The sequence below is a fragment of the Taudactylus pleione genome, unplaced genomic scaffold (assembly GCF_031769625.1).
Source record: "Taudactylus pleione unplaced genomic scaffold, aTauple2 ptg000762l, whole genome shotgun sequence".
Taxonomy (NCBI): domain Eukaryota; kingdom Metazoa; phylum Chordata; class Amphibia; order Anura; family Myobatrachidae; genus Taudactylus; species Taudactylus pleione.
The window spans coordinates 718481-736274 of record NW_028285164.1 but is presented as its reverse complement, the minus strand read 5'-3'; the positions used below and the strand labels follow the sequence as shown (position 1 = coordinate 736274).

General features: G+C 48.7%; 1 protein-coding gene across 1 annotated transcript in view; it reads right to left on the bottom strand.

The window, feature by feature from the left end:
* LOC148476877 (sulfotransferase 1 family member D1-like) overlaps positions 1-9737 on the bottom strand; it is a 36112-nt gene extending 26375 nt beyond the window's left edge. Inside the window, exons 1-4 of the mRNA XM_088457509.1 lie at positions 9599-9737; positions 9374-9499; positions 8810-8907; positions 7577-7703 (exon numbers count right to left, since the gene is read on the bottom strand). Of these exons, the coding sequence (XP_088313635.1) occupies positions 7577-7703; positions 8810-8907; positions 9374-9499; positions 9599-9731 (484 nt within the window). The 5' untranslated portion in view covers positions 9732-9737. The remainder of the gene's footprint in view (positions 1-7576; positions 7704-8809; positions 8908-9373; positions 9500-9598) is intronic.
* Positions 9738-17794: the final 8057 nt, after the last annotated feature.

Sequence of the window (17794 nt, the reverse complement as noted above, 5' to 3'; positions counted from 1 at the left end):
ACACTGAGGTGTATACTAATATTGCTTGTCTGCTGCCATCCCTAACACTGAGGTGCATACTAATATTGCTTGTCTGCTGCCATCCCTAACACTGAGGTGTATACTAATATTGCTTGTCTGCTGCCATCCTTAACTCTGAGGTGTATACCGATATTGCTTGTCTGCTGCCATCCCTAACTCTGAGGTGTATACTAATATTGCTTGTCTGCTGCCATCCCTAACTCTGAGGTGTATACTAATATTGCTTGTCTGCTGCCATCCCTAACACTGAGGTGTATACTAATATTGCTTGTCTGCTGCCATCCCTAACACTGAGGTGTATACTGATATTGCTTGTCTGCTGCCATCCCTAACACTGAGGTGTATACTAATATTGCTTGTCTGCTGCCATCCCTAACACTGAGGTGTATAATATTCCTTGTCTGCTGCCATCCCTAACTCTGAGGTGTATACTAATATTGCTTGTCTGCTGCCATCCCTAACACTGAGGTGTATAATAATATTGCTTGTCTGCTGCAATCCCTAACACTGAGGTGTATACTAATATTGCTTGTCTGCTGCCATCCCTAACACTGAGGTGTATACTAATATTGCTTGTCTGCTGCCATCCCTAACTCTGAGGTGTATACTAATATTGCCTGTCTGCTGCCATCCCTAACACTGAGGTGTATACTAATATTGCTTGTCTGCTGCCATCCCTAACACTGAGGTGTATACTAATATTGCTTGTCTGCTGCCATCCCTAACACTGAGGTGTATACTAATATTGCTTGTCTGCTGCCATCCCTAACACTGAGGTGTATAATAATATTGCAAGGCTGCCATCCCTAACACTGAGGTGTATACTAATATTGCTTGTCTGCTGCCTTCCCTAACACTGAGGTGTATACTAATATTGCTTGTCTGCTGCAATCCCTAACACTGAGGTGTATACTAATATTGCTTGTCTGCTGCAATCCCTAACACTGAGGTGTATACTAATATTGCTTGTCTGCTGCTATCCCTAACACTGAGGTGTATACTAATATTGCTTGTCTGCTGCCATCCCTAACACTGAGGTGTATACTAATATTGCTTGTCTGCTGCCATCCCTAACACTGAGGTGAATACTAATATTGCTTGTCTGCTGCTATCCCTAACACTGAGGTGTATAATAATATTGCATGGCTGCCATCCGTAACACTGAGGTATATACTAATATTGCTTGTCTGCTGCCATCCTTAACTCTGAGGTGTATACTAATATTGCTTGTCTGCTGCCATCCCTAACACTGAGGTGTATAATAATATTGCTTGTGTGCTGCCATCCATAACTCTGAGGTGTATACTAATATTGCTTGTCTGCTGCCATCCCTAACTCTGAGGTGTATACTAATATTGCTTGTGTACTGCCATCCATAACTCTGAGGTGTATACTAATATTGCTTGTCTGCTGCCATCCATAACTCTGAGGTGTATACTAATATTGCTTGTCTGCTGCCATCCCTAACTCTGAGGTGTATACTAAGATTGCTTGTCTGCTGCCATCCATAACAATGAGGTGTATAATAATATTGCTTGTCTGCTGCCATCCCTAACACTGAGGTGTATAATAATATTGCTTGTCTGCTGCCATCCCTAACTCTGAGGTGCATACTAATATTGCTTGTCTGCTGCCATCCCTAACACTGAGGTGTATAATAATATTGCTTGTCTGCTGCCATCCCTAACACTGAGGTGTATACTAATATTGCTTGTCTGCTGCCATCCTTAACTCTGAGGTGTATACTAATATTGCTTGTCTGCTGCCATCCCTAACACTGAGGTGTACACTAATATTTCTTGTCTGCTGCCATCCCTAACACTGAGGTGTATACTAATATTGCTTGTCTGTTGCCATCCTTAACTCGGAGATGTATACTAATATTGCTTGTCTGCTGCCATCCTTACCACTGAGATGTATACTAATATTGCTTGTCTGCTGCCATCCCTAACTCTGAGGTGTATACTAATATTGCTTGTCTGCTGCAATCCCTAACACTGAGGTGTATACTAATATTGCTTGTTTGCTGCCATCCCTAACACTGAGGTGTATACTAATATTGCTTGTCTGCTGCCATCCCTAACACTGAGGTGTATAATAATATTGCATGGCTGCCATCCCTAACACTGAGGTGTATACTAATATTGCTTGTCTGCTGCCATCCCTAACTCTGAGGTGTATACTAATATTGCTTGTCTGCTGCCATCCCTAACTCTGAGGTGTATACTAATATTGCTTGTCTGCTGCCATCCTTAACTCTGAGATGTATACTAATATTGCTTGTCTGCTGCCATCCCTAACTCTGAGGTGTATACTAATATTGCTTGTCTGCTGCCATCCTTAACTCTGAGATGTATACTAATATTGCTTGTCTGCTGCCATCCTTACCACTGAGGTGTATACTAATATTGCTTGTCTGCTGCCATCCCTAACTCTGAGGTGTATACTAATATTGCTTGTCTGCTGCCATCCCTAACACTGAGGTGTATAATAATATTGCTTGTCTGCTGCCATCCCTAACTCTGAGGTGCATACTAATATTGCTTGTCTGCTGCCATCCCTAACACTGAGGTGTATAATAATATTGCTTGTCTGCTGCCATCCCTAACACTGAGGTGTATACTAATATTGCTTGTCTGCTGCCATCCTTAACTCTGAGGTGTATACTAATATTGCTTGTCTGCTGCCATCCTTAACTCTGAGATGTATACTAATATTGCTTGTCTGCTGCCATCCCTAACTCTGAGGTGTATACTAATATTGCTTGTCTGCTGCCATCCTTAACTCTGAGATGTATACTAATATTGCTTGTCTGCTGCCATCCTTACCACTGAGGTGTATAATAATATTGCTTGTCTGCTGCCATCCCTAACTCTGAGGTGTATACTAATATTGCTTGTCTGCTGCCATCCCTAACACTGAGGTGTACACTAATATTTCTTGTCTGCTGCCATCCCTAACACTGAGGTGTATACTAATATTGCTTGTCTGTTGCCATCCTTAACTCTGAGATGTATACTAATATTGCTTGTCTGCTGCCATCCTTACCACTGAGATGTATACTAATATTGCTTGTCTGCTGCCATCCCTAACTCTGAGGTGTATACTAATATTGCTTGTCTGCTGCAATCCCTAACACTGAGGTGTATACTAATATTGCTTGTTTGCTGCCATCCCTAACACTGAGGTGTATACTAATATTGCTTGTCTGCTGCCATCCCTAACACTGAGGTGTATAATAATATTGCATGGCTGCCATCCCTAACACTGAGGTGTATACTAATATTGCTTGTCTGCTGCCATCCTTAACTCTGAGGTGTATACTAATATTGCTTGTCTGCTGCCATCCCTAACACTGAGGTGTATACTAATATTGCTTGTCTGCTGCCATCCTTAACTCTGAGATGTATACTAATATTGCTTGTCTGCTGCCATCCCTAACTCTGAGGTGTATACTAATATTGCTTGTCTGCTGCCATCCTTAACTCTGAGGTGTATACTAATATTGCTTGTCTGCTGCCATCCTTACCACTGAGGTGTATACTAATATTGCTTGTCTGCTGCCATCCCTAACTCTGAGGTGTATACTAATATTGCTTGTCTGCTGCAATCCCTAACACTGAGGTGTATACTAATATTGCTTGTTTGCTGCCATCCCTAACACTGAGGTATATACTAATATTGCTTGTCTGCTGCCATCCCTAACACTGAGGTGTATAATAATATTGCATGGCTGCCATCCCTAACACTGAGGTGTATACTAATATTTCTTGTCTGCTGCCATCCCTAACACTGAGGTGTATAGCAATATTGGGCCTGAATTAGCTTGGGTCGCAAGATAGCAAACACATGCACCTGGTCGATTGTTGCTTTCTGCACCTGCATCGCAGTGTATGTGCGCAAAATGGCCAATGCGATCGGGAATGCGAACACAGCGGGTATGCAGGCCCTTTGCCAATTGACAGGAAGTGCTGTTTGGAGGTGGAGACGGGGGGTGGTCAGGGGACCACAGGCGTGCCAGTGCGGTTGAATACCGTTACAGGGGCATGCATAATTAAGCCACTGCGATGGCATATGCAGCCTGAGCTCTAGATGCACACAGGAAGTTTAGCAGTTTCTGAGTCAGGTCTGATCAACCTTAACTGTGCAAATGGGTCCGATGGTTCTCGATTGTACCGATGATTTTGCTGACTAAAGGGAAGTGTGAGTAAAGGGAAGTGGGCGTCTTTATATGCTGCTGGGCGTCTTTATAGTTTGCTGCAGTCGCATTAATTTGCATATTCTCGCAGCAGCCATATGTGCGTGAGTGCACACTTGCGATCCATTCTGAATCAGACCCTTTGTTTGTATACAGTCAGCCCTTATCACGGAGTATATGTGTATATATAGTGATACCTTGGGGTAATTAGCTGGCAGATGGGTGTCAGTGGTGCAATGCCTAAGGTGCTCAATCAGGGTCCACACATCTTTTCAGTCATAAATAAAAGAAAAGTGCTTTACTGTCAGCATACTGTAGAAGGAAAATAACAAACTCCTAGCCCCCATCCGGGGCACTGACTCACTTCTTGCCCCCTGACTATAATGGTGCAGCTAGTCTGCAAATAAAGTCTCTGTCTGCTTCTCTGCAGGTCTATCACCGGCTCCAGCCTGGCTTGGCTGCCACAGCTACAGTACACAAAGCACAGCTCAGTCTTGGTGGCCTTCCCTGTCTCCTCCAGGTACAGGCCTGCAGCTTAGCTGCTTCAATTTCACATATACAATCTTTGGAGTTTTTTGGTCCTCCCTGCCTCCTGCAGGTCTGGACTCAGGCCCCCTGGCACCCAATTGACTCCAGGCACACTGGGCTCTGTAGCTCCACATGTAGCCTAACTGTAGTTCTGTCTCGTTATCCCTCACCTGAGCCCTTTCCACTAGAGATGGCTACTGAGTGCGTGTCTCAACACAATGACTCGAATCATTCAGATGTTTGAATGATTCGAGTCACTCAACGATTGGCGTGTCGAGACAGCCACCTCTCTAGCCTCTCTGTCAGTGGGAGCCTGAGTCAGTGCAGAAGTGTGATCAGGTCGGATCAGCAGTGTAGGGGGCGGAGCTGTGAGCGACTCACTCTGAGTCGCGCTGCTACTGCCAGGGCTCTGGGGTGTGCACTGACTCAGGAGAGTCAGTGCAGAAGCATGATCTGGGCTGCGGGGGGCGGAGCTGTCAGTGACTCACTCAGAGTCCCCGACAACTCTGCTTCCTACAGCTCTAAAGAGACGTGTCTGGAGACACTCCACTGAGTTGAGCCATGTGGCTCAAGTCAGTTCGGGGAAACGATCTGCCCATCTCTACTTTCCACAAGGCAGCCACTCTGCATTTTCCCACAATACTTTTCTTCTCTGTGTGGGCGGATCTCTACGGCCCCACCCAGAATCTGCTGCTCACCAGCACCACCTCTGGTGATCCTGTCACAAGATATATATATACACACACACACACACACACACGTTGAGTCTACCATATACGAATATTCCATAACACAGAATATTTTTTAACATGTCTGAGATAGTGACACCTTTGTTTTCTGATGGATCAGTGTACACAAACTTTGTTTCGGGCACAAGATTATTACTAATATTGTATAAAATTACCTTCAGAAATCAGAATTAGAATCTTGGCGTAAACTAGTGTGCTCAGCTAAAATATGCATGATCAAATATAGAGAGCAAACAATTTGATAAATTAAAAAAAAAAACATTTATGGCAATCAAACAAATAGTAAATAAAAAGAATTCCATATGAACTAAGGCTCTGATTCAGAGCCGGACGCTTTGACAGAGCGCTCGCTCTGAATCAGGGCCGTCCTTCTCTTTTTTTAGAGCGGTCTCCTGGTCGCTCGCATAGCTGTGGGTGACCACCCACAGCTATAGCGAGCGGCCAGGAAGATGGTCACGATGGTCAAGACCATCGCGACCATCGGGCTTGTGACGAGACCCTTGCGGTAGGGTCTCATTGCCGCAAACCCAAGAGTGCTTTTGGCTCTGACAGAGCCAAAAGCACTCCCACTGACATCACTAGTGATGTCAGTGGGGCCGGTCCTAGACGGTAGGCATTCCCATGGGAACGCCTCCATCTGGGCAGCCATGCCCCCTGGCCCACCCACCAAAGGGGGCGAGCTGTCACACAACATCGACAGCACGCCCCCTTTGTAGCGAGACCCAGGGCGACGGCTTGCCCGTCGCTATCCGGGTCGTGCGCATGCGCACTGGGCCAACATCGACTGAATCAGGCCCTAAAAACCTTAAATTTACAGATCAATGAGGTGTAGCACAATGATGAAGATCTTTAAATGAAAAAGTAGTACAGTAATCCTGTATGTTGAAGCTATCTCTCTCTCTGCTGGTTCACAGAAGAAGCTACGCACGCACGCACCTGGCCGCTGCGAGAATATGCTAATCAATGCATACTCGCGGAGACCGCAGCTCAACATGCAGAAACCCAGCCCCGTATGAAGCCGCCCATCTCCCTTTACTCAAAGCCTGATCAGTAAGCAAGATAGCGTAAACATCAGTAACATCGAGAACCATCGACCACATTTGCATAATAATGGTTGACCAGATCTCGCGCAGGATCTTGGCAACTTCCTGCGTGCACGGAGTCTCATCACTGCGTCCGTCGCCGGACTGGCTTAATTATGGACGCCCCTAAATCGGTGTCCCAATGCACAGACACGTCTGCGTTCGCTCGACCACCCCCCCCGTCGCCACCCACAAAACGGCACTTCCTGTCAATCATTATCTGAAGGGGTCTGCGTACGCGCTGCGCGTAATCTGCGTACGCTTGCCCCATCGCACTGGCTAGTTCGCGTGCGCGCAGTACGCTGCATATGCGTGGGCAGTACAAAACCATCGGCCAAGTGCGTGAGTTCTCTCCTGTGCGCCGCTTGCTGAACCAGGCCCAGGGTCTGTTAAAACAGTGTGGCAAAATAGCGCTTTCATTAGTTTCCTTCTGCATACCGGTAAGACTTGCCGGCTGAGGTCCCATCCATCTTCCCATCAACTGGTAGTCTGGGTGAGTTCGAGGTGCACCCTGCGTCAGTGCGGATAATGCGGGTAGGTAGATATCAGAAGTAGAATCTTGGCTACCCCGTCTTCACGTGCCATTTTGTGGCTTTTAGGTACTTTCTAATACGTTGGCGTCTCAATTTAAAGATATGTGTCCTAATGCAGAGCCTCATTGTAGAGTTAGGACTATCCAATAGCACGTGTACCATGGCATATCAAGTAGCTTAGCATATACGTGTGACAGCCTGACCCCGATAGTTAGATTATGATGGCTACTGCAGCTATGCCATTTAATCCTGTTATGGACAATGGGGTCTATTTGCTAAGCCTTGGAGAGAGATGAAATGGAGAAAGTTATTCCAGCCAGTCAGCTCCTGTCATTTTTCTAACACAGCCTGTAACATGACAGTTAGGAGCCGATTGGCTGGGACTTCTCTTTCTCCATTTTATCTCTCTCCAAAGGTTAGTGAATGGACCTCAATGTCTCCTTGCATAGTTGTAGACACACTTACCCTTCCCCTCCATGAAGGTGGTGAGATATTCCTCCCACGTGCCCGGATCCGGGTGTATAAGTGCCATCCTGTAGAAATGGTAGTACGATACTGCCACATCTTTCGCGTTACGAGCCACGTAGATCATCTAGACAGAGAGGAGAGTTGTCAGTGAATGAAAGGAGGCCGTGACAATAGGACGTGGTCTCTATAATGTGGAATGGGTGTACGGCCAAATATTTCCTATATAAAGCAATGAGAGAGCCAAGTTTGGAAACACAATTTATAAACTGGATTTCTCAATCTCAGAATTCCAGGTTTCTTGATTGAAGATGAAAAAACCCAATGGTTTGCGTACACCTCCGATGGTGGGTGGGGGGGGGCTGTGCATGCACATGACCCAATCTGCCCATTTGCAGAACGGGTCCTGCGTCGCCGCACGCAGTACCTCCTAAGCCCCAGCCTGTTTGACCTTTGTGGGTAGGTGCTGCATGCGTTTCCAGAAAACGGGTCTGCGTCTGCTCCATTCTCTGGGTTGCGGAGGCCCGTGTCTGTCATGGGTGGCCATTCTGAGTAAGCTTAGGTTTACTCAGATGGCCGGTGTTGATCTGATCCTGTATATTTTTCACAGCAGCTGCGTCCAAAGACACCCACGTGTGAATCGGGCCCCGAGACCAGGATGTAGTAACAGAAGAGGGCAGAGCCTGCTTAAGTCTTGTGGGGAACCCAGGGCAACTAAATTGTGGGGGCCCACTCCAGAAAAATTGACACCCCGTCCCACCTTTCAGCAGTGCCCCCTATGCATGCCCCACAGTGCCTCCCCCCAGATATGCGCCACAGTAGCCCACTGTTTGCTACACAGTGCCATACCCCCTGCCCTCTTGAGCCACCATGTACTCACCTTCCGTCCCGTGGCATGCATTCAGTGCAGCAGAGCAGCTCCCGAGTGAGTCCTCTCATCGGCGCTATGGACGTGATGCGTGACGTGATACTGATGAGGGGACTTGGGAGCCACACTGCGTTCTTTGCACCATGTGACTGCGCATGCAGCAGCAGAACGCAGAGCCGCACAAACCCTGTTCTCTTCTATTGCATGGTCTGACCAACCCTGTGGGGGGGTCCTTCTGTGTGTGGGGGCCCCAGGGCTCCTGTGCCCCCCCCCTCCCCTTAATCCAGCCCTGGAAGACGGTTAAGCTTCTCTGTGACCATGAAGTATGAGGTGAGAGATTGGTGTGTAAAGTGAGATGGAGGAACCTTGCAATTCTTTTCCCAGAAGCTCTCAGGAAGAACATTCGCTGGAAGATGCGTCTTAATCACACGGGGGCCATTTTGTTTACTGAGCAACGCGACTCCTGAAGGAGACAGAAGTTGGGACATGGGAAATGGACGTCAGAAGCGAGCGGACTTTGGATGCAAACTGGTTAAGAAGGTCTACATTAGAAGCCACATTCACAGAAGGTTTAGTTCTGTGGTAAAATATCTTTTTTATGGCCAAGTCGTGTAAGTCGCATAGATGTGTCTGACTTTCCCATATTATTAGTAGATCTCTGATGAAGAACTGAAATGATCATTCCTGGATTGTGATTTGTTATAATCCTTTCAACATAGATCTTGTTGGAATGAATGCTAACATTAATTACATCTTAAGCTAAAGTTGAAATTCTGCAATCACCCTTATGTGAATTCAGCTATTAATGTCTTTATTCCGGTAGTAGTCCCTGTATTACCCAATAGTTTAGTCATATTCAGATCTTATCTATTGACATTGTGTCCTTAGCAGAATTGCCCCCTTTTCTATATAGCGTATCAGACAGGTACCTGATGGTATGCCAGGACCCCCACACTCCAGGAAGGGAATACGCTCAAATATGGGTTTGTTCTGGCTTTCCTCTGTATCTCCTCCGTTCCGGATTAAATCCACAATCTTACTCACCCACGTTGTTCCTAGGAGTAAAATACATATTTATATCACCATGCTAGGGTTATGAACAATATGAGCATGCCGGTGGGGTTCTACATATTTGTACGAGTGTAGATCCTCACCAGATTTAGGATAGGTAGATATCAGCAGGTCATCTGCTCTGGTCTGGAACCGCTGCACATTATGCCAGTTCTCTGCAAATGGCCCCACGATGGGCATCCCACTCACCAGCTTCAGTGGGCAGCGACTTTCCATGTCTGCTAGCAGAATGAGGGGGACAGCTGGCAGCAAGAGGCACTCTCTGTTCCACCAGGGTCAGATGCTTACTGTACCCGTCACAAAGCCTGCAGGGCAAACACAACCAATCAATATCAGGTAGATCAGTAGATGCCTAAAAGGGACACTGGGTGACTTATTGGCAGGATATGCCTCAATATCAATGGTATATGTTAGCGTCTGTGCCTCTACCCAAGCTATTATAGTTTGCCTGGGAAAACCTTACTGACAAAGGGGCCTATTCATTAAACGTAAAAAATCTCTGGAGATAATTAGCTTTAGAACTCTCATGGAGTTCCAGCTAATTATAGGTGGAATTCATCATTCCACCTCTCCATAAGTATCTATTCCGAAAAGCTGTCATTTTTGCGATGACAGCTTTTCGGGAAATAGATAATTTTCCCTGCCTACACTACCTTATCGCATCTGGAAACAGTGCTGCGCATGCGCTGTTACATCTGTAAAACCAGCGCATGCGCAGCACTGCCTACAGATGCGTTAAGTTTCGGACCCCCCCCCGACCCCCCCACCCCCCCTCCCCCCTCCGCTCACCTCCCCCCCCCCGACTTACCTGTCCCAGCAGACCACATGACAGATTAGAAAAAAAAAAAAAAACTTTGACTAAACTTTCTTGTGCTCTGCTGGGGAGCACATATGTCCGACCAGCCTCCGGAGCCTGAGGACGGAGCAGAGCGCCGGAGGGACTCCTCGGGGGACCTGCACACGCTGATACAGGTAAGTCGATTCTGCTATTCGCCACCTCACAGTGGCGAATAGTAACTGCATCAAATTCCGAAAATTGATAATTTTCGTAATTTGATGAATACCATAATTTCCACATCCCCATACTAATGTACTAATGTACTAATGTATGGGGAGTGTGGAAATTAACGCAGGGGAACTTAGCAAGGAGATATCTGTGATATCTCCTGTGCTAAGTGGCTACATGAATACCAAAATAACGTTATTTAAGGAAAATGTCCTTAAAAACGTTATTTTAGTGTTGATGAATAGGCCCCAAAGTGTGTAATGTAGCAAATGTTCTACATGCAAATTATCATACAGTATTGCTTTACATATAGTTACCACCTGGATCTTTTCTTCCACAGGATATCACGGTCCTGGAACTCCCACACTGTCTGCTCCAGGTAAGTACCACACAATTAAATCTATTACAAGTTTCTTTTATAAAGAGTAATGGCAAAGAACATTCACTTGTGATTTACTCAGACATTACAATGGGTATACACAAAAAATACAATGTTCTTGTATCTACTATAAATACATGCCCTATTATGGATATAACATAAACCTATGGACTATGTTTATAGATATTATCAGTTCGATATACTAATGTCCAGCTTAGTCCATAAATTCCAGATATTGTCTCTACTATATGTCCAATTGTCCTTCCACTTCTCCTTGATGTAAATATAACCACCGTTGTATCCTAGGTTAGTGTAAATATATTCCGGGCTGCGTCAAGGATAAATACATATAAAATACCCAAGTAGGTATCTTGATGAAATAAACTTTACAACAGATAACTTCCTGTGGAGTATGCAAAAGCCAGAGAGTAAGGCTGTGTGCCTATTAAATTATTGAAGTCTCATATATTACAGGCTTGCCTACCCTCCCGATTTGGCCGGGAGCCTCCCGAATACCGGGTGCCCCACCTGGCCCCCCGGAAAGGCAGGCAAGCCTCCCGACAGCCGCCATCCCTCCCTACCGTCCCGAAGAGTTAATATCAAAACCCCCGCAGCGGGGGGCCCGTTGATGAGTTTCGCTATGAATTGCGTCATCGATCTCACGGCCACGCCCCCACAACGGCATTATTGTGCGGCCACGCCCCCCTCTGTAAGATGACATTCAGTTCCCTCCTTCCGGGAGGGGGCGTGGCCGTGAGATTGCGTCATCGAGTCCTCGCCCCCTCTTCACAATGCCGGAATAAACGTATATATATTATATAGATTTTACTTGACGGTAGGGTTTCCTTCTGCCACAATAGTGAATAATGTTCCCCTCCTCATTTTATATATATATATATATATATATATATATATATATATAAAATATATTCCCAACAATGAATGGGTAACCAAACACTCTAAAGATAAAACTATATTGATGTGCCAGGCAGCTACTTCCAATATTAAATGGAAAGCAATTCTAATGTGCTGACCTGAAGCTGCGGGTGTCTAGGGTTGTCAGACCCTCTAAGGTACAGTAATAGTAAATAGGTAGAACATCTGCGCTGTAAACCACATAAAATATAACACTGTTGGACAGTTGAAACAAATTAAAAAATAATTTAATACATTGATAAAAATAAATAAACATAAAGAGTAGTTCTGAATGAGCTGAAATAAGTGCTCTGAGAATAAGGCACAAGGCTTATTGCAATAAAGTACATAGTGATCCACTTGATCCGTTCCTAGGCCCTCATTCAGAGCCGGAAGCTCTGAGCAGAGCGCACGCTCTGAATGAGGGCCGTCCTCCATAATTATGGAGCGTCCTCCTGGACGCTCGTATAGCTGTGGGTCACCACCCACAGCCTATACGAGCGTGCAGGTTGATGGCCGCGATGGTCTTGACCATCGCGACCATCACCACTGCGAGCCGGAGCCTGCGGTTGAGTTTCTCAACCGCAAGGCCCGGAGTGATTTTGGCTCTATCAGAGCCAAAATCACTCCCACTGACATCACTAGTGATGTCAGTGGGCCGGCTTCTGACGGTAGGCGTTCCCTTGGGAACGCCCCCATCTGGGAGGCACGCCCCCGGCACGCCCACCAAAGGGGGCGTGCTGTCAATCAACATCGACAGCACGTCCCCTTTGATCAGACACAACGAGCGAAGGAAAGTCCTTCGCTCGTCGCGTCTGGCGCATGCGCACGACGGAGCTTCCGCCGTCGTGCGCATGCGCAATGCACACCATCGACCCACTTGCGAGCGGACAGCCGCTTGCGAGTGGGTCTGAATCAGGCCCCTAGTTACTAATAGCTACAGTCAATGGTATTAGGACTGACTCTCATTGAAATGGTGAACTGTATCGGGGCAGCATAGAGGGCCTGATTCAGAGCCGGACGCTCTGACAGAGCGCTCGCTCTGAATCAGGGCCGGCCCTCTGGTTTTTTTAGAGCGGCCTCCTGGCTGCTCGCATAGCTGTGGGTGACCACCCACAGTTATAGCGAGCGGCCAGGAAGATGGTCGCGATGGTCAAGACCATCGCGACCATCGGGCTTGCGACGAGACCCTTGCGGTAGGGTCTCGTTGCCACAAGCTCCAGAGTGCTTTCGGCTCTAACAGAACCAAAAGCACTCCCACTGACATCACTTGTGATGTCAGTGGGGCCGGCCCCAGACGGTAGGCGTTCCCATGGGAACGCCTCCATCTGGGCAGCCACGCCCCCGGCCCACCCACTAAAGGGGGCGTGCTGTCACTCAACATCGACAGCACGCCCCCTTTGGTACGAGACCCGGAGCGACGGTTTGCCCGTCGCTATCCGGGTCTCGCGCATGCGCACGACGGAGCCGTCTCCGTCGTGCGCATGCGCACTGGGCCACCATCGACCCGCTTGCGAGCGCATAGTGCTCGCGAGCGGGTCTGAATCAGGCCTACAGTTCCAAGATAGAGAGAAATATCGCAATGGTCGCTCACTCCTGATGAAGCTGAGCGACCATTGCTCAGGGAAACGCGTTGAGACCCAGATTACACTCACTTCCGGACTCCAGTGCTACCTTGGATTATATTGGACTATTTCTCTTTATCTTGGAACTGTATGCAGCATTTGGAGGATACCTTATATTTGTGCTTCAATACCATCTCTGATGGTCTGGATGCCAGAGGCTTTCCCCAGGAACTGCTCATCCATTATTGGTAAAGTTCTGCTGCCCTGATACAATTCACCATTTCAATTCCAATGGAATGTATAATACCCGGTGAAGACAAAACATCTCTCTGGACAAGCTATTCGTTTTTTTGTTACTTTCCAGTTGAAGGAAGGATCATTTCAGGTCATGTCACAACACAATCTGTTCCCAGTGCTGGGAAATGTGTCTGTGGGAGGTTTGGGCCAGAGAGGATAAACCAGCGCTGCCAATATATAGAGAGGAAACACATGTGAATGAGAATCTAGATTCCCTCCGGTCGGTTTATCACTGCTTAGTAAATCTCTCCCAGTACCCATATTCCATCAAGATGGCCAGTTCTCAGAGGGCCCCATCTGCAGAGGCACCTGTCCCTGAATTGATCATATTTCTGTTGTACCTATCATGTCCTTAAAGTGGACCATCGCATTTATAGTAGAGATGAACGGGTCCGGTTCTCTGAGAACCGAAAACACCCGAACATACGGGATCCAAGTCCTGCTCGGGTTTTCCTGCTTGACTCAGTTCCCAAAACGATGCAAATCGAGTCCTGGGCTGTCAGGATGTGCTTCATCCAAGGGGGGCTGTGTTTAATACAGGGGTGTGCTGTGCTGGGCTGTATTGTCCAATACAGGCAGGCACTACAAAGCGGCCCGGAGGACTGACGGAGGAGCTGATAGCGGCAGCGGGACCAAGAGCAGGAGCGGGGTTTCAGGTAAGCGCTACAAGGGGGAACTACTGCTGGGGGCACTACAAGGAGGGATTACTACTGGGGGCACTACAAGGGGGGATTACTACTGGGAGCGCTACAAGGGGGAACTACTACTGGGGGCACTACAAGGGGGGATTACTACTGGGGGCACTACAATAGGGGGGTTAATACTGGGGGTACTACAAGGGGGATTACTACTGGGCGCACTACAAGGGGGGCTACCACTGGGGGCACTACAAGGGGTGGGCAATTTCTGGGGGAACTGCATAGGGGGGAACCTCCACTGTGGGGACTACAAGAGGGGGGACTACAAGAGGGAGGACTACTACTAGGGGCACTACAAGGGGGGGACCACTACTGGGGGCACTATATAAGCATAGGGGATCCGAGTCCTGCTCAGGTTTTCCTGCTTGACTCAGTTCCCAAAACGATGCAAATCGAGTCCTTGGCTGTCAGGATGTGCTTCATCCAAGGGGGGCTGTGTTTAATACAGGGGTGTGCTGTGCTGGGCTGTATTGTCCAATACAGGCAGGGGCGTAGGGAGGGCGGATCCGGCGGAGCGCGAGCTCCAGGCGCCGAAAAGGTGAAAGGGTGCTGCCGCTGAACTTACTGTCACTGTAACTTATGTGACTCCAGCCCTGCGGAACCGCCGACAAGACGCGATCGCACTCCTCGCGAAACCACGCCCCCTTGCAGTGATGCAAGCTAGTCGCTTCACTGCCTCTCCACCCACCCTGCCCTCTTCATGCCTTCCCGGAGACTGACGTTGCTGGGAGGCGGGACTTAAGTCAGGCGGCAATTGGAGCCGGGGCTTAAGTCCGGGAGCGGAGCTTAAACCCATAGCCGCGGCCCGGTTACTGCACATGAACGGAGAGAGGATCCGTGGATGTGCTGGTGCCCACTATCAATAAAAAGAAAGAAAAGTGGTGTGTGTTGCTAAATGTAATTGTTGTTTGTGTGTGTATATATATATATATATATATCAGTACAAATGTCCACACTCTGCGCAATGGTGTCCTGTAAAATCCAGACTTTTTTCCCTTTCTGTTAAGATGTATTGCTGCTTAATCCCAGTCCTCCTTATGCTTGAGGAAAGTATACACAGACTAGAATCCAGGCCGGTTCTCCCATTACGCATGGTACGCAGCTGCGTAGGGCGCCTCAGCTGCGTACCATGCGGGCCACGGGCAGTCTGTGTCTCTGTGACACAGCTGCACCGCGTATGTAGCGCTGACCGGACGGAGTTCGGTCAGCACTACACAGTGCCAAACACACAGCTGCCGACGCAGCCGCCGGCGCCGGCAGTTCTGTGTGTTTGCTTTAGCAGCTGATGAGAGTCAGACAGACTCATCGTCTGCTGCTCCCCCTGCCGGAGCCGGGCATCTTCCGGCTCCCGCAGTGGGTAATGGATAATGGGTGAGACGTCATGACATCTCTCCCATGATGCAAAGCGGCCCGGAGGACTGATGGAGGAGCTGATAGCAGCGGCGGAACCAGGAGCAGGAGCGGGGTTTCACGTAAGTGTTTTTTTTTTTTTTTTATTTCGGCACTACAAGGGGGGGCTACTACTGGGAGCACTACAAGGGGGGGCTACTACTTGGAGCACTACAAGGGGGGCTACTACTGGGAGCACTACAAGGGGGGGCTACTACTGCGGGCACTACAAGGGGGGCTACTACTGGGGGCACTACAAGGGGGTCCAACTACTGGGGGCACTACAAGGGGGGGCTACTACTGGGAGCACTACAAGGGGGGCTACTACTGGGGGCACTTCAAGGGGGGCTACTACTGGGGGCACTACAAGGGGGCCAACTACTCGGGGACTACAAGGGGGGCTACTACTGGGGGCACTACAAGGGGGGGACTACTACTGGGAGCACTACAAGGGGGGCTGCTACTAGGGGCACTACAAGGGGGGCTACTACTGGGGGCACTACAAGGGGGGCTACTACTAGGGGCACTACAAGGGGGTCTACTACTGGGGGCACTACAAGGGGGGCCAACTACTGGGGGCACTACAAGGGGGGGACTACTACTGGGGGCACTACAAGGGGGGGACTACTACTGGGAGCACTACAAGGGGGGCTACTACTGGGGGCACTACAATGGGGGGCTACTATTGGGGGCATTACAAGGGGGGCTACTACTGGGGGCACTACAAGGGGGCTACTACTGGGGGCACTACAAGGGGGTCCAACTACTGGGGGCACTACAAGGGGGGGCTACTACTGGGAGCACTACAAGGGGGGCTACTACTGGGGGCACTACAAGGGGGGCTACTACTGGGGGCACTACAAGGGGGGCCAACTACTGGGGCACTACAAGGGGGGCTACTACTGGGGGCACTACAAGGGGGGGACTACTACTGGGAGCACTACAAGGGGGGCTACTACTAGGGGCACTACAAGGGGGGCTACTACTGGGGGCACTACAAGGGGGGCCAACTACTGGGGCACTACAAGGGGGGATTACTACTGGGAGCGCTACAAGGGGGGACTACTACTGGGGGCACTACAAGGAGGGATTTTACTACTGGGGGTACTACAAGGGGGGGATTACTACTGGGTGCACTACAAGGGGGGGATACTACTGGGGGACTACAAGAGGGAGGACTACTACTAGGGGCACTACAAGGGGGGGGACCACTACTGGGGGCACTATATAAAGGGCAATACTGGGGGTACTGCATAGGGGGGAACTACAACTGGGGCCACTGTTTAAAGGGCACTGCATAAGGGGTACCACTATTGCGGGCACTGCATGGGGGGACTACTACTGGGGGCACTATATAAGGGGCTTACTACTGGGGGCACAAGGGGCACTGCACAGGGGGACCACTACTGGGGGCATTATATAAGGTGCACTGCACAGGGGGGACCACTACCGGGGGCACTGCATAGGGGGCTCCAAAAAATATACTCGCTTACCAAAAAATTTGGGCTAGGGCCAGCCCTGACTAGAATGCAATCACAGAGGGAAGATGCTAACATGAGAATAGTAAAAAACACAATGATTAATAAAATCTGCTCACATACATCAGTTAGAAGTTTCACGTGTGATCTGGTGGGTCTGTAAACTTAGCCGGACATCTTCCGTACTGAGCGATCAGCCGCAAACACCGCACTGCCTCTGGAAGTAGACAGATGACTGTTCCGCAGTCTCACAGTTCCCGGCCACACCCAACTAGTTTCGGCAGAGACTTCATCAAGGTGTGTGGTTTGCAATCTCTACCAGCACTTCTTTATACTTAATTATCCCTGCATTAATTGGCTCACATCTAATACACATATCTGGTGCATGGGGGGCATCCACTACACGATTTTAGCAGGCGATTGAACGATAACGACGCCGTTATCGATCAATCGTTAAAAATTGTTATAAGTCGTGCAGTGTTTGGTCGTTAACGATCAACGATGCGCGCTCCCGCTGGTCGTTTGATCGTCTTGTCAGCCGACCGAACATGC